This window comes from Passer montanus, unplaced genomic scaffold (assembly GCF_014805655.1).
Source record: "Passer montanus isolate IOZ18808 unplaced genomic scaffold, ASM1480565v1 scaffold41, whole genome shotgun sequence".
NCBI classification, from domain to species: domain Eukaryota; kingdom Metazoa; phylum Chordata; class Aves; order Passeriformes; family Passeridae; genus Passer; species Passer montanus.
The window spans coordinates 6,936,438-6,962,192 of record NW_024368930.1 but is presented as its reverse complement, the minus strand read 5'-3'; the positions used below and the strand labels follow the sequence as shown (position 1 = coordinate 6,962,192).

At 57.5% G+C, this 25,755-nt stretch overlaps 2 protein-coding genes across 2 annotated transcripts; one reads left to right on the top strand and one right to left on the bottom strand.

The window, feature by feature from the left end:
• Positions 1-2: 2 nt before the first annotated feature.
• Positions 3-8,546, bottom strand: PDYN (prodynorphin). Its single transcript, XM_039719505.1, has 5 exons — positions 4,379-8,546; positions 3,453-3,877; positions 2,196-2,254; positions 1,392-1,539; positions 3-1,153 (listed from the first exon to the last, which is right to left on the bottom strand). The coding sequence occupies exons 2-5, from the start codon at positions 3,669-3,671 to the stop codon at positions 587-589; spliced, it is 993 nt and encodes a 330-aa protein (XP_039575439.1). The 5' UTR covers positions 3,672-3,877; positions 4,379-8,546; the 3' UTR covers positions 3-586.
• Positions 8,547-8,886: 340 nt separating this feature from the next.
• On the top strand, positions 8,887-25,545 carry STK35 (serine/threonine kinase 35). The gene is made up of 3 exons (XM_039719526.1): positions 8,887-9,229; positions 14,464-15,211; positions 21,457-25,545. The coding sequence occupies exons 1-2, from the start codon at positions 8,887-8,889 to the stop codon at positions 15,174-15,176; spliced, it is 1,056 nt and encodes a 351-aa protein (XP_039575460.1). The 3' UTR covers positions 15,177-15,211; positions 21,457-25,545.
• Positions 25,546-25,755: the final 210 nt, after the last annotated feature.

The window sequence follows — 25,755 nt, the reverse complement described above, 5'->3', positions numbered from 1 at the left end:
GCTTCAGCTTCGTTGGCATCTGCCTTTTATTGACTGCGGGGGGGAGCTGGGTGTTGGGGCATGGGGCTGACCCTGCCTCTAGAGTCACTCTTGGAGGGGGGAGCCCAGGGGCACCAGGTGGGTGCTGGGGTTGGTGGGACACTGAGAGGCTGGGGAGGGGAATGGGGGCTGAGCTCAGCACTGCCTGAGCACCTGGTGATGGTGCTGTGGCTCCACCAGACACCTCCCCGATCCTGCCCTGGCTCATCCTCCCCAGTGCTCGGAGCCCCCTGCCCTGTGGTTTCCAGACCGACCCTGCAGCGCTCCGGCAGCCACGGGAGGATGGAGGATCTGTGACCCCAGCAACACCCCCCGGGAACCCTGGGCTGGGCCACGGCCACAGCCGGAGGAGCGGCACTGTCCCCTCCGCGCACAGGATGGGCAGGTGGACCAGAGAGGGACAACGGGATGGAACTCATGGTGCCCTGAGGGAACGAGGCAAGGGTGACAGCAGCCACACCGGGCTGGGCAGGGGACAGGGCTGGGGGCGACGGCACACTGGGGGTGGCAGCGTGGGCACCGCGGCGCTGCCGTGGCACGCCTGGCTCTATAGGTCTGACACCTCCCCTGAGTAGGCGCTGGGATCCTCGTCCGAGCGGGCGGTCACCTTGAACTGCCGCCGCAGGAAGGGCCCGTAGCGCTTCTGATTGTCCCACTTGAGCTTGGGCCGGATGCGGCGCAGGAAGCCCCCGTAGCGCTTGTGCAGCTGCGCCGGCCCCGGCGCCTCGGCCGCGGCCCCCGTGGGCTCTTCGTCCCCGTCCGCTGCCGGCCCCGGGTAGTCCTCGGGGGCCGCTCGCTCGCCCGGCTTGCGGCTGAAGGCCCCGGACTTCTTGCTGAGGCCGCCCTTGCCGTGAGCGTTCTCGCGGAGCAGGGACAGCAGCCTCGCCTTGGACATCATCTTCATGAAGCCGCCGTAGCGCTTGGCCGGCGCCGGCGGCAGCTCTGCGGGGCCCAGAGCCTGCTCCGGCTGCGCCTCATCCTCCTCCGCCTCCTGTGGGGACGGGTCTGTCCCCTCGGCCAGGGCCACCAGCGGGGCCAGCAGCGCCAGCGCCTTCCTGCACATCTCCCACTCGGGGCCGGGCGACAAGGAGCCCTGGCATTCCCACAGGCACATCTGTAAGACAGCGGCCGCCGCGGCCCCCGGTGCTCGGGGTGAGCCCCTGCCTTCCTCCCCCCCGCCCCAAGCCGGGGGCTCCGTGCCCGCCGTGCTGCTCAGCTCGCTGAGAAGCCGAAGTTTGCACAACCCCAGCACCCTGGGGTGCCCATGACCATCACAGCAGGTGCCACCCTGCACCCGTGACACGCCACTGCTGTGGCTCCCTGGCTCACGTCCCTGTGGGGCCAGCACTCACCAGGGGCTGGACGCCGCTCTCGGCACCGCGGGTCTGGGCTGCGCAGAGGGAGCACTGCGTGACACAGTCGGCAGATGCCACCGCAGACAGGGACAGGCAGAGTGCCAGTGCCAGTGCCCACCGTGCCATCTCGCCCTGCAGACGCTGCCTGGAGAGGGGAAGACAGCACAGAGCCTGTCACCATCCCTGTGCCAGCTCTGGGGGGGTCCATCACCACTCCACAAGCACTGGGCACCTACCACCTCCGTGTGTGAGCTGCTCCTGGGATCATACACAGGGACCTGTGCCTGTGCCCATTCCCACATGACTCACCTCTGGATGCTGCTCCCAGCAAGGACACCACAAGACACCCCTTACCCTGGCTGCAGCCTGGTCCTTGGCACACGCCCAGAGCCACAGCCAGTCCCTGGTGGCCACCAAGTCACTGTGGGCAGGACCACTATTGCATCTCATATCTCATCTCATCTCGTCTCAGTCCCACCACATCTATCCTCTCCATCTCTTACTATACCATTAGAAAGTCCCTTTTTTCCCCAGCACTGGGTTTCTCTGTGATTGCCACATCTGCATGGCGCAGGCAGATGAATCACCAGCTCTTCCCCTTGGCCTTGGGGAAAAGAACCACAGCAAGTGGAGCTGGAGTGGCAAGTGGATGGGGTGGTGCCATGGCCCAGTGTGGACTCACCCCAGGCTGCTGTACCCCACACCAGAGCAGCCTCATCTCCCCTCCCTCCCACTCACCAAGTCTGCTGGGCTGGTGCATCAGGAGGGGGGGAAAAAGGAGGACTCTGGGTTCAAGCCTACCTGCAGACCACCATCACCATCCTCCAGACGTTTGAGAGCCGTGATGGAGCCTCTGGCCTCTGCGGGTGGACAAGGACACTGTGCTCAGCTGGGAGAGGGGCTCTGCAGGTGGCAGTGCTAAACCTGACCCTGGGTGAGGCTGGAGGGGCCACTGCCAACCCCAGCTGCAGTGCTACAGGATCACCGTGCCACTGGGACCATGATAGCCCTGGAGTAAGAGCCAGCCCCAAAGGGGTGCACTGGCTGCAAACCCCTGCCTGCCTCCATTGCTGCTTTTATCTAAGGTGGGTAAGGCATGACCCAGAGGGATCTGTTACACATTAATGACGCATATTAGAGACTATTGTGCTCTCCAGCAGTAGCAGCTAATGTACTGTAATTGGTACTGATGAAGAATTGTTAATGCCACAGTATTAATTCATGCTGGATTAAAATTTAATTTGAATTATCTGCACCATCGTGTGTCGAGCTGTCTGCATTCCTTGGCTGCACAGCCACCAGCTCTGTGAATCCTCCCAGTGCCCTGGCAGCGTGGCAGGGAACAGGATGGCAGCTGCCCAGGATGGCAGGGGCACGGTGGGACCTCAGCCAGCCCTCACCACTGAGACAGGGGACAGTCCCTTACTGCGTCAGGGCCACCGGGACCGCGCCGAGGAGCGAGGACATGCCAGCCGCACAGGTAGGTGCCAGCTGCAGCACTAGGGGGAATGAAGCTCCCAAAAAGAGCTGATAACTGCTCCACAGGAGCCCCACCGGGCACCTTTCCCTCCCTTTCCCCACCCGTTTTCCCTCCCGTGCTCCTCCAATGCCGGTTTCCCCGTGGGTGCCGCCAGAGCAGCGCGCAGGGACGGCACCGGGAACGTTCCCATGCTGGGAACAGCTGCTGCTTTGTCTGACGCTGCACAGTTCAGACTTCTGGCATTCCAGACACGGTGTGTCCCATCCCTGCCACCCTACTGCCAGCTGAGGATTTCACGGCACTCAGGGGAGCTGCAGTTCTCTGAGTACGGCGTGGCCGAGGACACCCTGGGACACCCCACTGCAAATGTACCATGTTCATGTGGTGCCACAAATGTCCCAGCAGTGACAGCCTGCTCCTGAAGCTGGGATAAGGAGGACTGGCAAAGCAGGAGCAGGAAAAGGGGAAGAAAACAAAGGGCTTTGGACAAAAGAGGAAAGAAGCAGCGTGGAGGAAAAAGAGAAAACACAAAGGGAGGGAAAAAAAAAAAGCAGAGTTTGAGCTCAATCCTGTTTTACCTGGAGGAGCCCAAGGCTCCGGAGCCATCCCTCCTGCAGGAACACCTTGGAAGGATTGTGGCAGGGTCTGGCAATGCCAGCATTGAGTCCCAGCCTCTGTGGCCATCTCAGCACATTCTGCCTGTGCCAGGTGCCTACCAGTGTCCCTTCCTCCCCTGTCCCATTCCCACTTGAGTCTTCAAATACCAGGCTTTGCTTTGGAAAACCCCCAAGCTGCATCCATGCACCCCAGGGGCCAATTACAGACCTAGTGACCCAGGGAGAGATGAGGAATCAGGACTGTGTGTGCTGGACAGCAGAGACTGACCCCATCCTGACTAACCTGTGATTATACCTATTGAAGGATGTGAACAGCTCTCCCAGACTGAGCAGATCCCTCCTCCCACACAGGTCCAACTCCACAGGTTTTGATCCTGCACATAGTTCTGGTGGAGAAGAACAATCAACCTTCCAACATCTCCTTTCCTCACCTCCCAAAATTTCCTGGAAACACCATCAGGACAAGGCTTCTCAAAAAAGCTGGAAACTTTTGGAATAGAATCACTCAAGCACTGCAGCCACACTGCTGCTTGAGCCAAGAAGAGGGAGAGAGAACCTCCCATCCTCTCTGCCCACTCCCTTTGCCCTCCAAGCCCTGGGTGATTCTGCTGCCAGGATGGCAGGCACAGCATCAGCACGGAAATGAACCCCAGCAGAGCTCTGGACAGCTGTTCATGGGCTCTGAAACCACTCAAGGGAGGTTTCAGAGGACAAGAGGGACCTGCAGCCATGTGGAAGCTCCCCAAAATAAGACAAGTCCAACCACAAGCCGCTCTCAGCAGTGCTGCTCAGGGGGTGATCTTAAACTGTTGCTTTTTGGAGAGCAAGAGCGATTCCCTGACTGTGCCCACGCGATGGAAGGGGGATGACAACCCCGGCAGCCCTACCTGCCGCTGCTCCCCGTCCCGCCGAGCACCCGCCTCGCCAAGTCAGGCCGGGTCGTGGCTGATGGGCGTCCCTCCACGGGCGTCAGGCTGCGCCAGTCATCGGTGGCAAGGCCACACTGGCAGGTGGCCCCACGGTGCTGCCCGGGCTGTCCACCGGACTCGCCGCCGGCTGCCTCTCACCCCGCTTTTATGGCCACGGAGTCTCCTCCTGCGGCGGGGCCCGGCTGTGCGCGGCAGCAGAGCCAATCGGGGCGAGGGAAGCTGTGAATAATCAGCCCCGCAGCATCCCCGCCACCTCCCGAGCAGGCTCGCCCGCACCGCCGAGGCCTCCCCGCAGCCCCCGGCCGCCCCGGGGATCGGGGTGCACATCCCACCGCTGCGGCTGCATCCGAGTGCCCAGCCCCGGTCCTCGGGGCCGGAACGCGTGCCCCAAACAAGGAAGGTGGCAGAGGACTGGGATGGGGTCTGTCCGTCTTCCCACACAGCTGTGTCCCAGAGGGGTTTGGCTGCTGGGATGTGAATGCCCTGGACACCGAATTCAAATCGTGTCCAAGAAGGGTGGAGGGGGAAAGGTGAATCCCTGACCTTCTCTCACCCTGCTCCCCAGGCTGGGGAGAGGCACCATCCTCGTGGAGGTGCTGGGGAGAGAAGTGAGCCCATCCAGAACTGCTGGGAAGGGAGACAGAGTCTTCATGCCCCTGGAAAGGGATGTCCCAACCCACCCAGCCTGGCTGCTGTCAGGTGGAAAAGCCTTTGCATAGAAACCCCCCGGCCTCTGCAATGCCAGGGCTCAGAGCCCAGCTCCACACCTCCCTGAACTCCCTCCTCATGAGGGCAAACACAGATGAGCCAAAGAGGCAGGGGGAGATGGATGGAGGGAAAAAGACACCCCCACTTTCCCCACTCAGCCCTGATTCCTGTTCTCACACATTTCCAAGTCTGATTGGGCATAAAGGAGAACAGCACTGGGGCAGTGACAGGCAATCCCTGAGCCCCTGCACCTCTGTCCCACTGCACCGTGTCACAACAGACGAGTGGGATGGGGGTCCGGGGTGCAGACCCCACAGGACACCCTGCACCGGCCCCCACACCCCGGTGGGTGCAGACACATCCCCTGCGTCGCTGGCAGTGCAGCCAGTCCTCTTGCCTTGAAGATGGAGCTATTTTTATCGGAGCTCAAGAGGGATGTTTCCCAGCAACCTGCTGTTCTCCCAGCTCGAACACCAGCTGCTGGACCTGGTGCCCCCTTGCTCAGCCCTCCCAGCACTGGTGAGGGAAGTGGGGGCCCTCGACAGGGCTGGGACCCTCTGCTGGGCACCCAGCAGCCACGGCAGCCTGTGCCCGCGGTCCTCCCTCAGGGCTGGTGATCAGGTCCCTCGGCATCCCCCCCGCTCCTGGAAAAGCAGCCGGGACCCCACGGCTTTTGTCTGGAGGTGGATTTTAACTCATCCAGGCTGGGGCTGTGCCAGCGCGGAGGGACCAAGGGAGCAGGGCATGGGGTGGGGAGCGGGGGCACAGCCCTACATCCCCCTCAGGGCCCAGGGAGGAACCCACCCCTCCATCCCTGGGGCTGCAGCGAGGGGGGATGGAGCTCAGGCCCCGCAGGGGCAGGGGGCGGCCACGGAACAAAGAACAAAGCTGAGAAGAACAAAAAGCATCTGCAAACGACCACAACACCCTGGGCGAGGGGCTGTGGGCAGCCCTCGGGCAGTTTAACCCTTTCTGCTGGGACTGATGGCCGTGCGGGCACCACACACACGGTGGGATGGAGCATTTCTACACCAAAGCCATTATTTTTATATGAATATGTACATACGCACCCAGCGGCCTGGGGTGCAGTCACCTCCCCGCACAGGGTAATTGCACACGAGGGAGATGTGTTAGAGATCGAACAAATCCCAAGGACGCAGAGGGAAAAGTCGTTTGGATTAAGGCTCCTTCCCTTTGCTCCGGGTGGAGGTCGCATTACTCCCGTCCCCAGAGCAAAGTGCCACAGAGCTGGGTAAGAGGGTCCTCCACGGGTCCAGGACGTGGAGGGTGACAGGGTCCCCCGGGAGAGGAGCTGGAAGCCAGCCCACCCACCAGCAACTCAACTTAATATTCATCTGTCTCTTCCTAATGGGAAAGTGTCTCTGAGTCACACTGACATTTCCCTGGGACAATGGTAATTAAGTACCTGGGTAAGTGAAATGCGCGGTAATAGAAAAGTTAACTTTCTCAACTACATGAGTGAAAGGCGCGCTCGGCGAGGAGGGGGCCGAGCGTGGCAGCACCCGCGGGAGCAGGTGGGAGTGAATGTCAGCTCGCGTCACACGGCGCTGCCGCTCTGCCCGAGCCCCCCCGAGGGACTGTGCCCCGGAGCAGGACGGGCTCCCCGTGCCGGGATGGGTAAATCACCCCTGCAGATGATACAGGCCCTGCCAGCCGCGGGGGCTGTCCCCTGGCAGAGGGACCGCCACCCAGAGCTGCCGGCCGGAGCTTTCCCAGGAAGGGAATCGCTGCGCTGCGGCTCCTCCAGCACGGCCAGCTTTATCCCGTTCAGGGACAGAGCTTTTCCAGAAACTCCCAAAGCGTTTGCACCGCTGCCTGGCCTTGCCGTAGGCAGGAGAGGGAGGTGTTCACACGCGTGTTGCAGGACATGGGGAGAAGGGCCGGGTGGGCGATGCCCGGTGCTCTGCTCCAAACCCGCGGGAGCTCCCATCCGGCGTGACCGCACCGGAGCGAGCCTCCGGCAAAGCGAGCACCGGGGCAGGGAGGCGCTCAGCGCTGCCCAGGCGGGCACACCGTGACCTCCCTGCGTGGGCAGGAGGCACAAGTGCCACTCCACGGCGGTACGAGAAGCGGCGCTCTCTAAACACGGCGAGTCACGCCGCCGCCGCCGTCCCCGTCGCTCCGGGCTGCCGAGCGGCACCGGCGGCACGGGGCGGCGGCACGGCCCCCGCAGCCCCCGCTGCAGGCGAAGCGGCTCCATTTAAAAACAAATCGAGGTCAAACCACTTGCAGGAGCTGCAGCCGGCGCCGCGACACCGCGGGGCAGCCCCGCATTAGAGCCGCCGGTGGCTCCGGGGGTCGCCGTCCCTTGGCCCGGGGGGACCGGCGTGACACAGCCGGGAGCTGCGTGATGGCAGCGGCACATGGCTCAGCAGCGGGCCAAGAAACAGGGAATTTTGAGAGCTCCCCCGTGAACCGGCTCTGCAGACGCTGTGTTTGACCGGCAGCAGTGCCCGCTGCCAACGGGACCGCCCGGGGGCAACGGGAGAGGCGGCTGGAAAAGGACATTTGGGTGGGGTCGCCATTCCCTCCCCGAACCCACCGGGAGCGGCACGGCGGCGTGCAAAGCCCGAGCCCGGGGAATGCCAGCAGCGCCAGGAGCAGGATGAGACCTCCGGGCAACCTCCGGGTACCGGGCAGCCCGGAGAGGACGGGCACTGGTGATGCCCGCGGAGCGAAAAGCAGTTTCGGGACGGTGCGTGGGACAGGGACCTCTGTGGTTCACCCCACCTGCCCGCAGGGGAAATGCCACCAAACCAGCCAAGACGGAACCCCGCGGGGACACGGCCATGCCGGGGGACACAGCGCAGCCCCGCGGTGTCCCCCTGTCCCTCACGGCCCCTCGGGGTCCCGGGGTAGGGCGGTCACCCGTGCCGCTCTTGGTGGCCAGTGCCCGTCCCACCTCACAGACACCGGGTGGGTGCCGCGCCACCCTGGGGTGCCCCCAAAACCCTCGGTCCCGGCCCCAGGGATCCTCCCGGGATCGCAGCCACTTTCCCCGGGAGCTTCCAGTTGGAAAGTCCCCGGTGAGCCCCGACAGCGGGGTCGAACCGCCGGGGTGAGCGCCGCGCCCGGGAGGGGCCCCGAACGCTGCCGGAGCTGTGAAACCGGCCCCGAGCCGCATCCCCCCTGCCCGGTGCGGCTGCACAGCGCCAGCCCGCCCAACATCCAGCACCGCGCGTCCGGGATTTACCGGGGGCCGAGCATTTATTGAGTCCCGGGGCACCACCCCCTCCCCGGGGAATCACCTCCCCGCCGGGTCAGCACCTACAACGCGTGCACCGCCCCCCTCCCCGGTGCACCGCGTCCCGGAGCATCACCCCCCTGGCGGAATCCCACGCAGCCCTCCCGGTGCACCCGGACCCGCCCGGTACCGCCGGTGCACCGCTCCCCCCGCCCCATCGCCCATTCACGCGCCGCCGCGCCCGGCCCGGAGCCCCCGCCGCCGCTCCCCAGGTGAGCCCCGCGCGCCAGGCCCGAGCGCGCGCCGCCTCCCCCGGGCCGCCCCGGAGGGAACGGACGGACGGCGGAGACCCGCGGCGGACGCCGGGGCCCCCATGACCGGCCTGTTTACACCGGCGCGGCGCGTACCACCGTGGCGGGGGAGCGGGACGGGCCTGCCGCCGCGCTGAGCCCCGGCCGCGCCGAGCCGCGCTGGCGGCGCCGCGACCCTGCTACCGCTCCCGGGGCGGCAAACCCGGACCTCCCTTTCCGAGTACGGGGCCGGCNNNNGGGCCATGGCGGCGGCGGTGGCGGCCGGGCCGGGCATCGGCGGCGGCGGCAGCCCGCGGTACAGCCTGCTGGCCGAGATCGGCCGCGGCGCCTACGGCGTGGTGTACGAGGCGGTGTCGGGCCGCAGCGGCGCCCGGCTGGCGGTGAAGCGGATCCGTTGCGACGCCCCCGAGAACGTGGAGCTGGCGCTGGCCGAGTTCTGGGCCCTGACGAGCCTCCGGCGGCAGCACCCCAACGTGGTGCGCTTCGAGGAGTGCGTCCTGCAGCGGCACGGCCTGGGGCAGCGCATGAGCCACGGCAACAAGCGCAGCCAGCTCTACCTGCGCCTCGTCGAGACCTCCCTCAAAGGTACCGGCACCCCAGGGCCCCTGTCCCTCACACCCTGTCCCTCACACCCTGAGCACCTGGCTCTGCCGCCAGTGACCCCCGCAGCCTCCTGCCCCGCTGCCGGGTTGTGCCCCCAGAGCTGCTGCGGTGCTCCATGCAGGACATGCTGGTTTTGTCTCCCTTCTTCATGGATGCCCCTCCACAGCACCCACACCTCGGGTGCTGCTGCTGCCCTCGCTTGCTGCCCATCACCGTGTTGCTGAAATCCTTCCTGGGCATTGCCTGTGTTTAACAGCACCCAGAGCTCCCCCCAGCTCTCACAGTGCCCTTCCTCCCACCTCGCCTCACTGCTTTTCCAGTGTAACCAGCCCAGGCTCTCCCCACTGTGCCCCTGAGCACCCGTCACCCCTGCAGGCTTGGGCTCTCTGTAGGGTTTGCTGCTCTAGGCTTGCTCCCATCGCCCATCTCTGCCCTGTCCCTGCAGGGCTCCCCACAGGGTCTCTGCTGCCGCTCACCCCGAGCACACCTGAGGGACCCTTGTTCTGGGCTCTATCCCCCCATGCTGAGCCATCCCCTCCACTCTCCCTTTCCTGTAAGATGCTCCCAGAAGCCATTCCCTAAGCCCCACCCATGTCTTGCAGCAATGCCAGCAGGGTCCCTCCATGTGCCCTGCAGTCCGGCCCCCAGCCCTGAGGGGCCCTGTTGCCACCTCCAGGCTCAAACCTGACCCTTGGGGGACATCCCTGTGTGCTGGACCCCTGGCCAGCACTGACTTGTCCTCACTTACACCCAAATCCTGAGGCTCCGTCTGCTACCCTGTGTGCCACAGCCCACACACATCCCCTTGGGGACATTCACAGCCTGTGCCCCAGTCACACCAAGGGGACATCTCCCTCTCTCTGCCCAATGTCCTGTCCCATCTCTGAGCCCTCCAGGCCTGCAGCCTGTTATGGCTCAAGCTCTCAGCTTTAGGACTGTCCCTGTGTTCCCCCCGCCCCATTGCTGGCTCTGTGGGAACAGCCCTGGAAGCACCAATGCCTTGTAGCCTGGGCTGATACCCCCATTTTCCCCTGGGGTCCCTCAGCAGCATCACAGGGCTGTCAGGGGTCACCTTCTTCTGTCACAGTCGATGGTTGTGATGGTGACATCTCCAAAATGCTCCCTCCCTCCCTTTGCTCCCTTGGCTGCTTGTCAGACCCAGCTTTGCCAATGTGCTGTGAAGATGTGGAAAAATACAGGAGCCCTGTGCCCTCGCTGCCCCTGTGCTGCCAGCCTGCTGTGGGCAGAGCAATCCCCCAATCCTTCCTGCCCCAAACTTGTGTGCCAGGATTCCTGTCAGCTCCTTGGGATGCTCAGTCTCCCTGAGCCCCCAGACCCTGTGCCAGGCACAGAGTTCATGCAAAGCTCCTGAGATTCATCCTCTGAGCAAACCTGTGGCTCTGACTGTCCCTGCCTTGCCTGTCCCCTCTGTATCCCCGGTGGTGGACATGTCCAGACGTGCCTGGCTCTCCCCATGCATCCCAGCCCATGCTCTTCCTTCACACAACCACCCAAGGGAGGCTCCCTGAGAAGGGCAGTGTCCAAATTCCTGTGCAGCCAGGGCACACGGCTCCCTGGGAGAGCAGCCAGCTCTTCCCTTTGGGTGTGTCCAGGTGTAGCAGGCGTGGGGGTCCTGCCCCCTCTGCCATGTTGCATGCCCTGAGGAGAGCTGGCTTGGCTTGGGATGAGCTCTGGGGTAGCTGGAGGTGCCCCATCTCCAGGTGGGGAAGGAGACCCATGGATGCCCCACCTCTGGAGGGAGTAGATCCTTCTGAATTCCCACCAGAGGGGAGGGCTTTGCCTGCCCTGGTCCTAGGGCAGCCCCTTGGAGGGGAGCAGAGCTGGGCTCTGCATCCCCAGCGTGGACAGGAGTAGTTGGACTCCCAAAACCCAGCTGGAGCATGTCCTTTCCATCTGCCTGGCTGCCCTCAGCGCTGTGTTGTGCCAGGCAGCCTCTTCTTGCTACCTTCCCAAGGTCTGGCAGACGTGGGTGAATATTTTCCAAGCAGAGATCTGGAGCTGGGTGAGCGCTGCAGGGCCCCTGCTGTCCCTCGCGGAGCTGCCGTGCCATTCTGCACGACCGCAGCTGGGCTATTTACGGGCCAGCGCAGATGCTGTGCCAACGTGCCGGGGCTCAGGGCACGGCCGGGATTAAGCTGAGACTTTCTCAATTGGGAGCACAACTGCCGGGATACAGGCGGGGTTTGGTCTCCCCTACTGCGCAGAGGCTGAACCTTTATCGTTTTAATGAGGTGTGGAGTAATTAAGTTTAAGGGCAGGATGTGAAAAGGAAGGTGGAAGCTCGCTGCTGAGCTGGAAGAGAGGCACCCATATAATGCTCAGAGCCCTGACACAGGAGCACCTCCAGTGCTTGTGCACACCACATGCCCCTCTTGTTCTTACCCTAGAGCAGTGGCAGAGCTGCCTTAAGTGAACAGGTTTAAGGTGTTGCTTCCTGTTCCTCCCATGTCATCTGTGGGGCCATCAACCTGCCACCAGCACTCAGCCTCACTCATGGGCTGCCCTGGCATCACCTACGTGTGTTGCCATCATTCCAGCTGCCTGGAATTCCATGCTGCCAGCTCCCATCTCTCTGGTGCAGCCTCCTTGCACAGAGGGAGTCAGAGGTTACATGTGGTTGTGGGCACTGGGATGCTGCTTCTGCTCTCACTGGATTTTCATTTCCCTTGTGAAGCTAAGCAAATTAGCACAGTGTTAATGAGCTCCCTGGGATGGGATGGGGGGGGGTGTGTGTGTGCTGCTGGAAAGATGGAGTGTGAGTGTGTGCCATGCTGTGTTTGGGCAGGGAGCACATGGGGATGCTGGCTTGGTGATAGAGAACAGGTCCAGCCTGTCATTGGCATCTCCTCAGCTCTTGACTGCTTGTCTTCAGTTTGCTCACATCTCATCTTTAGGGAGCGTCTTGCCAGCTCTTTATGTTTAAAGCTGTTTGTTTTGAAGGCAGGAAGATGATTTAACAACTAAAACACTTTCAGATTATAGAAAGAAAATGAGGAAATATTACTTTTGGCTTAAGCCTCCACTCACAATGCTCCACCCAAAGTGAAGTGCCTGGTGCTCACAGCTACTGCTGGGTCCCCGTCATCTTTCCTGTATTTGCTGACGTTCAGGGGCCAAGTTTTAAATCAGAACCTTCCTTATGCTAAAAACAAACCTTGGCTTGTCAGAGCTAGCAGGTCCTGGCTGCTGCTGAGCCAGTGTTTGAGCTGCTTCCTGTGGGAAGGGGCTGCCAGCAGTGCTGTGTGGATGCTCCCACCTGGCTGTGTGTGAGGGATGTGGGGCTCTGCCATGCTCCCTGTCATGGTTTGATTCCTGGCAGAGGAGAGACAGACACTCCTGCTCCCTGTGGTGGGGCTGTATGGCTGCAGAGGAGAGCAGGAAACTGAACCCTGTGTCCTGCTGTGATGTCCCTGGGATTTAACAAATCAAAGTGGTGGCAGCTGTTTGAGCTGGGGCTGTCCTGGCTGTGCCAGGGTCTCTGCTCCCAGGACAAGCAGCTTCTCCTTCAATTCCCATGCTGTCATGACAAAGGTGGCTTGCACCAGAGAAGCTGCTTTTCTTGGTCAGCATTTTGGTCTCCAGAGCCAGGCTGTCCTGTGCTGCTCCCAGCTGGTCCTTGGGCTTTCATGGTGGGCCTCCTTGCAGGCAGATGAGACCCCCAAAGTGCACCCAGTTCCCTGTGTAACTCCACCCTGTTCTTCCATCCCCTAGATCTAACCTTCAGACCTAATCTCAGCAAAAGATTGCTGAGGATGGGGAGGTGCAGCCAGATCCTTCTGTTGTGCAGATTTCCATTTCCATAGCAGTAGCCATGGATACAGACTGTTTGTGCAAATAACCAATATTCCCACCCACACTGACTGCTGACCAGTGCAGCCCAGGGCTGGGTGTCCCTGGTAGTCCTTGGCTTTTACCTGCTGCTGGAGGTTTTTGCTTTCCCAGATGCTCTCTAGGGCTTTGCTCAAACAAAACCCAACTTTGTCATATGGGTGGAGTTATTTAACTGCTTTCAAAAACACTTGAGTTCAGCTGTGGGACTTTTTAGCTGTGGCAGAGGTGAGTGGTATCCTCCAGCTTCTCTCTTATGGTGCTTGAGGAGAAGAAAATCAATTTCTAGAGCAAAATGATGCTCTGGTGGTGTGTGCAGGCTCTGCCAATCACCTGGGTGCTCTCTGGAGGAGACTTGGGGTCTGACCCTGGGGTTTGCATTCCTGGCATCAGCTGATGGGGATGGGTCTGTTGCCAATGCTCCCTGGGGCATCCTGGCATCCCTGGGGAGCACCAGTGGCAGACTTGGCCCCGTTAGCTGATATGATGCTGTTGTGTTCTTCACGTGTCTAATTGATGTGCAAGAGAGTCCTTCCTTAGACAGGAGTTTTATGGAGTAAGCCTGAGATGCTCTGAGCTTGAGAAGCTCAGTTTGATGTCTGGAGAAGGAAGAAGCTGTTTGGGGTGTAATACTGAGTAGTAGGAGTATTTACAGTCACAAGTGTGGCTGAGATTACACTCAGCAAACACTGCTTGCAGCCTGGACCTCCAGTTTCCTCTCATTAAAGACTTGTTGGCACTTAATGAAAGCTGGATGAAGTGGCAGAGTTTCCCCAGCACAAATGCAATCCTTAAATGCACAAATTTGTTCTGGGAAGACCCAGTGGGCCACAGGGCTTGGACACTGGTGTGACCACTCTTGGCAAGTCTGTGCTGGCACAGATTTACTCCCTGTGTGTGCAGTTCCAGTAAAGTGATGGAACAAGCCAGCCTTTGCCTCCTGCAGCAGAGCTCAGGTGGGATAGGAGGCATTCACACAAGTTATTTTTTTCTTCCTGTAGACTCACTGCTAATTGTGCTTTTAGCCTCTGCTGCTTTGGCTGTCAGAGCCTGGGGAGAATGGCCTGCTGGTAGGACTGAAGATGATGTGTTCTCTGCACTTTGCTAGGAGGAGGTCCCTGAGCTGGTTCCCAGCACTGGGTTTGGATAAACATGGTGCTGGTGTGTCCTGCTCAACAGGATCCCAAAGCCCTTGAAGCCACAGCAGGGCCAGCATCACTGCTCGTGCCCTGCAGTGCAATAGGTCCCAGTCACATTCCTGAAATTTTTGCTATCCACATAAACCAGACCTGTTCCTCAGCCATCCTGGGTTAACATGGGCTTTGAAATGTGTCTGAAAACCCCACTCTTTTATCCCTTTTGGTCAGGTGAGAGGATCCTGGGCTATGCAGAGGAGCCTTGCTACCTGTGGTTCGTCATGGAGTTCTGTGAAGGGGGAGACCTCAACCAGTACGTGCTGTCCCGACGGCCCGACCCTGCCACCAACAAGAGCTTCATGCTGCAGCTGACCAGTGCCATTGCCTTCCTGCACAAGAACCACATTGTCCACCGGGACCTGAAGCCAGACAACATCCTGATAACTGAGAAATCTGGCACCCCTGTGCTCAAGGTGGCTGACTTTGGGCTGAGCAAGGTCTGTGCTGGCCTGACTGCTCGGGGCAAGGAGGGCGGGCACGAGAACAAAAATGTGAATGTGAACAAGTACTGGCTGTCCTCGGCCTGTGGCTCTGATTTCTACATGGCACCCGAGGTGTGGGAGGGACACTACACTGCCAAGGCTGACATCTTCGCCCTCGGCATCATCATCTGGGCCATGATTGAGAGGATCACCTTCATTGATGCTGAGACCAAGAAGGAGCTGCTGGGGACTTACATCAAGCAGGGGACTGAGATTGTGCCCGTTGGGGAAGCGCTGCTAGAAAACCCAAAGATGGAGCTGCACATCCCTCAGAAACGCAGGACTTCCATGTCTGAGGGGATCAAGCAGCTCTTGAAAGACATGTTGGCTGCTAACCCACAGGATCGACCTGATGCCTTTGAGCTTGAAACCAGAATGGACCAGGTTACATGTGCTGCTTAAATTCAGGGCAGGGCACCGCTGTGCTTTGCAGCTGGGTAAGTGATTTGCATTTCTTGTCTTCTTTCTGTCGGCTGTACTGGCCCAATAGTGCACTTTGTAGTGACACAAAGGAGTCTTTTATGTTCCTAGAGCTATTTCTATAGTGACTCATCAGAGCGCTGCTTCTGAGGTTGTTTTCACCTATTCTGCTGCAGAAATAAAGTAGAGGTGAGAAATAGAATTAGCAGCTGCACATCCTGTCACTGCCCCAGGGCCCAGTAGAGCTGGAGGGGCTGGGCAGGAGCCTTGCTCCTCAGAGGTCCTGGCTGGTGGCTGAGACAGGCTGGGGCACAGCAGAGACACCTGCAAGCACTCGGTACAAGCTTTGGTGACATCTGTCTCTCTCAGGGTCAGGAGGGATCTGCCAGTTGTGCCTCCTCTGCTGTGTGATGCAATTTCCACAGTCTGTGCTGGAGCTCCCTGTCTAGCACCATCCCCCTCCCCTGACACTTGGACACCTCGGGGCCCAGCTGGCTCAGTTAGTAGGCACCAAGTGGCACATCTGTCTTGGCACAGAACTCTTTGCTTTCACCTGCAAGGCACATGGGTCAATCTTGTGCCTCTGTTTCATTTCCCTATTAAAGGCAGGACTTCCCTTTGGTGTGAACATCAGTGGCCCAAACCCAGGAGATACTTTGGTTTCCAGCATCTGTGTTTGTAGACCTGTGTCTGCTAAGGAAGGAAGCTTAAAAACAGCTCTGCTCAGACTGAGCTCAGCTCTGTCCAGAGTCTCCTCCCTTCTGCCCCCCTGCTAAACAGTCTCAAGCTCAGAGGTCCTGATCCTGAGGCCTGGGTGGTCACACATGGTCTGGAAGAACCCCAGGGATGTGGTTTAGCTGGCAGTGTCCCTCACCAGTGACACAGAAGGACTGGGAGGTGTTGCCTACATGGCAAAGCAGTCTGTAAACAGAAGCTGTTACTAGGGATTCTCCCAGCCAAGCATTTCAATGAAACTGAAGAATTACAGATTACCAGGGGTGAGGCTGACGTCTTTCCAGCCCACATCCTTTCTCAGGCTCCTGCAGAGCTGCCTGCCCATCACTGGTCCCAGGAGATCTTTGACAGCCTGCCTGTGTGTCAGGTGCTGTGCTGGCATCACAGCTTGGGCCCAGCCCTCACCTCACCCCAAAACCACACACAGCCAGCTGGACTGGAGCTGACCATGGATGCAAGAGGGCAGAGGGAGGAAATCATGTCCCTGGCCAGCACTCTCCAGCCCTCAGCTGATGGCTGTGTGCTTGTCCAGCTCTGAGAGCAAGCCCCCAGCAGCAGGCAGTGGGGAAGGTGGAGATATTTTGGCAGATTTTGCTAAAACCCCTCATCGCTGCCACCTGAGGGTTCTTGAGCTTATGGAAAATGCCGTGGTGCCTGACCCCCCTCTCTCTGTGTGCCCAGGTACACTCTGTGCTGTTTGTAGAGAAATAGGGATGGAAATTGAGAGATCTGTTGGGTGGGTCTTGTTCTTCTCTGTTGGTTTGTCCAAACTGGCCCACGGACCATCCCCTCTGCACTCTTCCAGGCACAAAATATTTAACACCCATCTCAAGCGTGAGTAACTGATTCAAGCACTGCTGCCTGGGGCTGGATACTGGTCCCAGTGCAAGTGTGGGATTAGGGTGGGGGAGTGGAAATGGGAGCCCTTGAGATGGGCGTGCTCCAGCCCCGGGGCAGGAGCAGACCCCCTGCCCAGTGCCCCGGGGCAGGAGCAGACCCCCTGCCCTGTGCCCCGGGGCGAGGCGCGGGGCTGTGGGAGCAGCTCTGCCGCACGTGGAGGGTCAGGCCGGGCTGTGCCATCTGCCTGCCTCTGTGCTGACACGATGCTGCTGCGTTATGCAACCAGCCCCTGCCCTCGGGGGAAAATTCATCCTGCGCAGATCTGCGGAATAGTACATGAAGGGATAACAAACACCGAGGGGACAGTCCTACCCCGCGGCTGTTTGCTCAAACCCAGCTGCCTTCTGCAGCCCCCCCAACTCCATCCATGAGTCTGCACCGATCTCTCAGTCGTGACACAGCTGCAGCAGCCAGGGATGCTCTTACATAACCCACCCTGGCACATGGAGCGTGGTCGCTTGGCCCAGATAGAGCCCAGCACCAGCCATATGTTCCTGCAAACCCAGAGTGTTCCTCACCTCGCTCCTGGGGCAGCCAGAATATATATGGTGCACTTTGCTGTATGGTTTTCCTGATGTACTTGTGTATTCTAATCAGCCTTCTTCTGGCTGCTATTAAATGCAAATCTTAAATTGGAAACCTGCTTGAGAAGCTTAAAATGGGATTTAGAGCAGAGCCTGAATTCTGCTCTCAGGTAATTTTAGTTGACCGAGAAACTCACGTAACCTCTTCCAACTTATTTGTGGCACTGGCGTGTAGCTTTGCTATGCTGGGTCATGCAGCAGGTTCTTCCCCAGGACAGTTCAGACCTGCTCAGCCTTGGTTCATGTCACAACCTGGAAAACTGTAACCCTCTCTGACCCAGGGAATTGGATTTTTGCTTATTCCTTGCTATGCCACTGACCTCTTCAGATTTCGTTTCATGTCTCAGCAGCTTCAGTTCTGCCACGGGTGCTGCACGCACCTGAGAGCTTCATGCTCTGTCACCCTTCCAAGATGCAGATAGGAAATGTCAGCTCTCAGAGAGGAAAGTGGTTTTGGCTTGGTTTTTGCTGGACACCGGGCTGCCTGAGGTGGAGATAACCCATCTCCTGTGCTTTTCCCACTGCTAGTGGCACTGGTGCAAATAGTTCCAGCAGAGATGGGCAACATTTCTGTGGGAAAAAACAAAGGTATTCTCTTTTCAATTTGAACACTTCTTCCCTACCTTCTGCAAATGTTTAGATAAAGCCAAGTTTATCAACAGCTCTCTAGAGTTGTTGGCAAAGCTGCCTTTTGGGCAAAGAGGACAAAAGCCTTTCTAGTACAATTAGGGAGCGGCTGGGTTGTGCTGAGTATCTGCTGATGGGTCTCTTCCTATGATAGCCCAGCGCTAACTGCACTGCCCACTGGGGAGTATTTCACCCTTCCTTCCCAGTACTGGAAAGCTGGAATGACTCTCCTTTCCTGCAATGTGAACATCTTTCTTTCTGTGTCACTTTTGTAGTTGTCCTCCAGATTCCCTGAGGATGATGAGGGGGCTCCTGGAGATGCTGCTCTGGTGGGATCCTCTGATGGGGTGGCTTTGTGCAACCCTTAGGTTGTAGAGGAAAAAGGTGCAGTGGCAGTGTGGCCTTTGGCTGCTCCCTGCAGTGACACGGGGGCCTTGGCCACACAAAGGGTGAGTACAGCATCACCCACCACTGGCAGTTGTGTGTTTAAGAAACTTTGTAGCTTTGATTCACACAGGACATCAAACTACAATGGTTGTGATCAGTGTAGAAGCAGCTTGTTCTGGTAGATTTGTATTCCATGATATTTTCACTGTGGATAAAACAGTTGGTCTGATTTTGGGTGGACGCTCAAGATGAATGGCAAGAATCTGTGCAGGCTGCAGCATCTCAGGGGCTGTCATGAGCAGGAAGGTGTTCAATAGCTGTGGCCAGTCTGGTTCTCTCCAGCACTTCTCTGTCACTGGGTTTGATTATTCCAGTTTCAGCTGAAAGTGGCTGTTTGTATTTGCATTGTTCTGCTCTTTGCATTTCACACGTGCACCAGGAGCTGATGCTGAACAAGCTGATCTGCTCACCCTGCATGATGGTGTCTACCCTGGCCAGAGCTCTCTGGTGCTGGGCCCAACCACCCCCAGCACAGCTGATAAACTGCTGCCCTGTGGAATTTCAGAGCTGAAGGAAGGACAGAGATCAGGGACACAGCTCTGAGAGCTGTCAGTGAGCAGGTTCTGCTGCATCAAGTTAGATCTTGGCTGTTAATATCACTCAGCTCAAGTTCTACTCACTGGCCTGTTAAAGGATAGCAATTTCATTCCTAAAACAATGTTGGTTTTGACTTTGGACTGTTTTCACTGTGGTTTGTGGATCTTGGCATGGACAAAAACCATAGACAGTAAAAGTAAGCTCAGTTCCTCTTAGCCATAGCAGTGAATGCAGCATCACAGGGGCCACCCCATGGAGTGGTGACACCCTTTTGGGCAGTGTTGATTCTCCCTGGGGTGAAATGAAGCCCTGAGGGTGACCTGGACCATGTCACCTCTGGCCAATTGTATTGGTGTTTGTGTTTGCTCGCTGTCACCCCTGCTTTGCCCTCTGGGGGAGCTCACTGCAGTTGGATTTAAGGATGCACCCAAGGAATGCATCACAAGTATAGGTACAGAGCATGAGGGAAGGCTCAGGAGATAACTCAGGCACTCAGCTCCCTTCCCTTGCACTCGGTGTTCCCACACAGGGCAGATTACTTGGTTAACACCAGGAGCTGCTGGGTTGTCTGTCCCTCCTGTGCCCCGAGTCCTCTCTGCCGTGCAGACCCCACTGCCCCGTGTGTGACCCACGCTTTGGAGTCATCTCTGTGCTGGGTGAGGGCTCCATGGGCTGCTGGTTCACATCCTGCTGATGCTGTATGAACATTCGAGCTGATTAAAACTATAAGTGGCATCAGTGGAGGGATTAAAAGCTCTGGAACAAGCCCCTGCAAAAATGTGCGTCAGTGGGGCGAGCTCTCCTGTCTCCGAGCAGCGAGCTCAGGGCTGCTCAAGCAAGCGCCTTCCCTGATAATGTTCCTACTCCAGGGAAGCACAAACAGAAACCCTGCCCTACTTGCTAACAAAGCTGCATAATAGGAGAAACCTTCCAGAAGAATCCCTGTGTGTTCGGCCTGACCTGATGTCTGTGTGCCTCTCGCCTCCTCCAACAGAAAGGCTTTATTCTGATGGCAGCCTGCAAAAGTGGCATCCCTTTGGTTAACCTCTCCTGCAAAAGAGTGTGCCTGTGACCTTGCCTTCTGCTCTGAGCAGCCTTGTCCTTTAGAAATGTGTTCCTCAGGCAGGGATTTCTTTAATGAGATTTCCTAGGGCTAAGGTATTGGAGTAATTTGCTGGGCAGTAGCATTTTTTCTGCAGCGGGTCTTTCCCACTGCTCCCTCGGTGTCTCTGCAGAGCCCCTCACCCATCCCTGGTGGGGTGGGACCTGCTCCTGCTGAATGGAGGAGCTAAATCCACCCCCCCATATTTTTTTCCCAACTAACTGTCTGAGTTTAGTGCTCATGGACCACCCCTGCTGCTTCCCAGCACAACCACTGCCCTCAGCTCTGCTGGTGCCTCCTTGAGTTTGGGACATCCTAAAGGATGTATTTTCAGTACAGAAGTGACATCATGTGTATGTAGGTGTGCTGTTCTTCTGCTGTCCAGAGGGAATTTTCTGGGTTGCAAACAAACTATGTGGAAAATGCTGGTAGCTTATGTGCAGGGTTGAGCATTCACATGTCCCTGAGCTCAGAGCACAGGAGGGTGCCAGGGCTGTGGATGAATGGGTGCAGCACCTCTGCTGCTACAGGTTGTGAGGATTGTTGTGTGTTGAGGCTTTGGCCAAAGCAAGGATTGGTGCAGCAAATCTAACTCCAAAACTCTAAACTCTAAAATCCCTGGCACTGAGCATCCTTGTGGGCCGAGCTGTGAACCTCTCCTTCTCTGCTTCCAGTTGCACCAGCCTGGATTTTACCCACCAGACCCCTCCTGCTGTGCCTCCAGTTGCACCAGCCTGGATTTTACTCACCTTTTTGCAGAGCCACTCGTGATGCCCGAGCTGCTGCTGACGCAGCAGGCGAGTGGTGCAGGGATCTCTGGGGTTGCAGCTTGTTCCACCTTTCCTGCTGGAGTGCATGGAGCCAGCACTCACAGACACATCACATGGACTCTCAAGGCCAGGCTCTGCTGTGGGAACACTTGTGCTTGTTCCAGCAGGACTGCCACTGCAGGGAGCTGTGTGGGATGGGGCTGTGTTGTGGGGGTGTGAGGAGATGCTCAGCTCCAGCCAGTCTGTCCCAGCTCAGCCCCCGCCCTGGGGCAGCTGGATGTGTGCTGTCCTTGGCAGTGTGCTCCATGCACTGCTGTCTGGGTCCTTCTGGGAAAAAACTGACTGTAAACTGAGCCCAGTTCCTATCTGGATCGATAGCCAAAGCAGTAGAGAGATGTGGCAGCATTGTTTTGGGCTAACTGGGATAAGTGGGCAGGTGGCAGAGGGGTGTCCTGCTCCCCTTCCATCCAGGAGCCAATGCCTGCAGTCACAATGTAGTAACTGAGACAAACCACTCACAAACCTGACCTCTCTTTCTCCTCTCTTGTTTTTTCTTGCAGATTTATTTACCAGGGACCCATAATCTCCATTATTTACGTGCAACAAGGAAGTCAAAGATAAGGGAAGATGATAATACAGAAGATCCCTGGTCTGCAGGATCTCTAGCAATGTGAAATATTTGGGTGTTACTTTTTTTGTGTTGGGAAGGGTGTTGTGGGGGTGTGGGAGGGGGCTGCAGGTGCCTGTGGAAGAACACGAGCTGGCAGCTGTCACACTCATGAGACTTTGAAACAAGATCCAGAGAGCAGAGCTGCCCTTGCCCAGCCCTCCCCGTGTCTCCTGTGCTGCTGTTTGACTCAGTAGATGTTTCTAGGGATGTGGTTCCTTAAGGAAGTGGGAATCAGCAGCCTGATGGTGAGGTGTACTGCCAGGCACCAGCTCCGAGTCCAGCTGGGCACAGTTTTGGGTTCAAAGCTATTAATTTTGCCTAGGGAAAATGGGAGCAAAGTGGTGGCTAGGTTTGCATTGGGAGTGCAGAGCTTTAGGAAGAATGAGTCTCTTGGACCACATGTTGCAAGCAGCTAAATAACTTCATAGCCAGGCAGCTCCTGAAGAGGTGGTGCTGCCCAGGCTTGTGAGCAGCTGACATTAGGATAGAGTAGGATAAACAAGCTGGAAAGCCATTTGGCAAAGCAGGTCTTCCCAAGCTGGATTTCATGATCATCTTTGTTACTGTCTTTCTGTACAGAGGGAACTGGGGAGCTGCTGAGTACATTTTCAGGTTGACATCATCTGAGTACAAGAGAAACAGAAAGCAGTTCACTGCCCTGATCCATTTAATGCCAAACTTCAGTCAATAGGAACAATGCTGTGGAGAGAAGGAGGTTTGGCCTAATGGGTCATGAGCTGGATTCTAGCCTCCCACAGGACACTTTTCCCTGCTAGCTAATGATCTCCAGGAAGCAAAAGGCAATGCTGCTGTTCAGGATAGGCTACAGTACAGTACAGCTCAGGTCAGGAGATTGGAACCTCAGGCAGAGCAGTTAAAACTCAATTTCCTTGCCTATATTTAAAGCAAAACTCCTGTTCTGTGGCTGCCCTGTGTTGATGATCTTTAGACTGCTCACTGTAAATGCAATGTAAAGCACCACCTCTTCTCTACCCTGCAGCTTCTGAACCACCTAAAATGTTTCTCAGCAGGTGAAATCACCAGCAGTGCTTTGGAAGTGGGCTGGTCTGACCCAGCATCACTGCTGATCTGTCAGGGTGCTCAGTCTGGAGCTGGCCATGGCCACGAGCAGGAGAGGGTCACCCCAGCTTTCCTCTGCCATCACTGGAAGGTTCCTAACTGGCAGCACCTCCATGTATCTCCTCAGTGTACTATGCTGTCCTCCCAGGAAGGAATGGAAATGGAGGAAATGCAGGTGGGCTCAGGCAGAGCAGGGAAAGGATGGAGGGGCTTCTTTCTTCTCTTCCATCTTTCCCAGGACACAAAGCTATCTCTGTGGCTGCAGGAAGGCCTGCTCCTTCTTAGGAGGACCAGGAGGCTCCAGACTGTGACTTGAGAAGGTTTGGACAGCCCAAATGCACTGCCAAGCCCTTGTTTTCACACTGTGCTTGTGTTTGTCCCTAGGGATGCTTCTGTGGGCTACAGCTGGGTGGGATTCCTGCAGCTTCCTGTGCTGCATCCCACAGGAAGGGGAGAGGGAACCATTTAGCTCACAAGTGCAGTGTTAGTGCCCTGATCACTGGACCATCCTTCCTCCACCTGGCAGAGCCTTTGCTCCTGACTGTTACAGCTGTTCTAACTGAACCCTGGCCTGAGCGGTGCAGTCAGAGGGCAGGAGGTGAAGCTGGAAGGCAGTGACTGCATTGCCCTGTTCTTCTCAGGACAAGAGTGAGTCCAGCAGGCCCTGGGAGGGTCGGCCCTCTTGGTGCACTGCTGTTTCAGGCCATCTTCAAACCACACGTCTCCACCTCAGCTTTTGCATTGCAGATGTGTTTTTCAAGCAGCTTGATGTTAGTGAGCTAGACCGTAGTGCCTTACTTAGGATTTAGCAAACACTTCCAAGGAGGAGTCCTAGGGCTGCTAGCCTTTGGCCAATGTGGATGTTTCCCTGATTAGTTTGTCCTTTTAAGAGCATTTATCTCTGATTTTGCTGCTGTTTGTGCTCAACTCCCCAGACTATATAGGAACCTGCCTTGTGTTTACAGCTCCCCACATCTCTCCCTCAGTTACTTTGGCCCAGACCAGCACTCCTTCTAGAACAATGTGGGAACAGGGAACAGCTCAAACCTGCATATGCTGTGAGATGGAGAATGTTTAGGCTTCTCTTCCCAGGTGGGTCTTTTGGGTCTCACCTGCCCAGCCCCTGCAGGCCAAACTTCCTGCTCTGCTGTGGATGTTTGGCACTAGGATGCACTGCTGGGAAAATCCAAGTTTAAGAAAGCAGCGCCAAGCCTGTGGCCCATTTCCCAGCCCAGGGCCATGCTGTTTGTCTCTTCCTGGCTGCAGTGAAGCTGAGCATCCAGGTGCTGGGGGTAGCTGGTTAGTGTGGGGGGATCCAAGCCCCCCTTGCAGAGCTCTCTGGGCTTACGTGGCCCCAGATGGTGCCCATGCCAGGGGAGTGATTGTATGAAACTGTTTACTTCTGATTTTGCTGTTTACAAGAGGGATGTGGGGTGGGTGGGGGAACAAGCCAAGCCTCAGGAGGATTGGGAACTGTGTTATCTGCACCAGCCTGCAGCAAGGCAAACATCACTGGCATCATGCAGGTGTCACGGGGATCTCCCGGCCAGCTTCGGTCCACGGGGAGGAGAGCAGAGGTGGCTGTAGCCTAGAGGGGTTAGATTAGCTCCCCTATATCCCCTTGCTGCTGTGTTTGAGGTTCAGCAGTGCTAGTGACAGATAAGAGTTACCCCTGTGGTCTTCCTCTACTCCTCAGGACCCAGCTCCTTCACATATCACAGGCTCCCAGAGCCTTTCTGGAGCAATAAGATGTAAAACAAGCGTTACCATCGTCGTGGAAATCCTCCATTGTGTGCAGTGTCTGTCTCCTCCGTATGCAGTACGAGTCTGGGTTTAAGCCTGCCAAGCATCACAGGGGAGCTGCTGCAGGGCACAAACTGGGATTTGTTTCCCTGGGCTTTCTGCAGGTCAGGAGAACAGGGAAATGCTGCTGCTTTCCTTCCTCGCCCCAGGCCCGTGCTGCCCAAGCCTCACACTACAGCTGCCAGGGCAAGGGTGCTGCTGGTGCCCTTTTTGGCACTGCTGGCATGGGATGGGTGAGCAGAGCTCAGTGCTCCACTCCTCACAGCCCCCATCCCATCAGCCATGGGGAAAGCAGAGCCCCATTTCCTTTGCACAGGGGTGCAGCCAGTGCTTGTGCCACTGGTGTGGGAGGAGTTGTGCCGGTGGCTCCTGTGCTCCTCAGCTGGTTACAGGCACATCCAGCGTGTGGGCTCTTCGTGTCCAGAAGCATTTCTCACTTCAGGGCAGGGTGTCTGGTGGGTGTAGCTGGAAGGGAAGTGCAGGGAGCTGCTCTCTTCCAGCTGTGATCTGCCAGATCATTTCTCTGCAGCCTGCACAAATGCTTTTAGCCCTGAGGGTGTCTAGGCTACTGGAAGAGCTCACAGGGGCCACACGGGAGTGCCTGGTGGCCCCAGCCTGACACCTATTTCCTGCAGCTGCCCAGGCCAGCATGAACCTTCAGCTCACTCAGCCAGCAGAAAACAGCAGCTTTGCAGGGTGAGCTGCTTCACTGCCACACCAGAGGGGTTCTGGGTGAGCCCCAGGATGGGGGCTCATGACTGCCCCAACCCTGCTGAGGGCTCTCCCTGCTCCCCACAGCTCCTGTGCTGAGCTAGCAAGAGCAAAAGGCTTAAACCCAGACTCCAGACTAAAGATAATATTAGTAAATGAATCTGTATTTTTCTTTTCTTTTTTTTTTTTTTTTTTGCACAGAAGCTGGTTATCTAGGACCTATGTGTGAACAACTTTATATAAATATTTTTTGTACTTGGTTTCCTTGGGTTGAAATGTTTTATTTAAGTTTTTTGAACACTGTGGATCCCCTGATGTGTATGAATGGCAGAGGCTTTGTAAATTAAGGGACGTTTGTGTGAATAAAGCTATTTGATGGGGTTGAAAAGCCACACACAACTTGAAAGGTGAGCTCTGTGTGTTTGTCCTTTGCTGTGCTGCCAGCAGTGGGGTTGAAAAGGTGTCCCTGGCAGCAGTGGGCAGACCAAGGCCCTAAAGTAGCTCTGGCTCCATCCTGGAGGGCAGGTCCAGCTAAGCCTGAACTGGAACTGGGCTAGCTGGACTGACCTCAGAGCTTAGGGCAGTAAACCAAGGC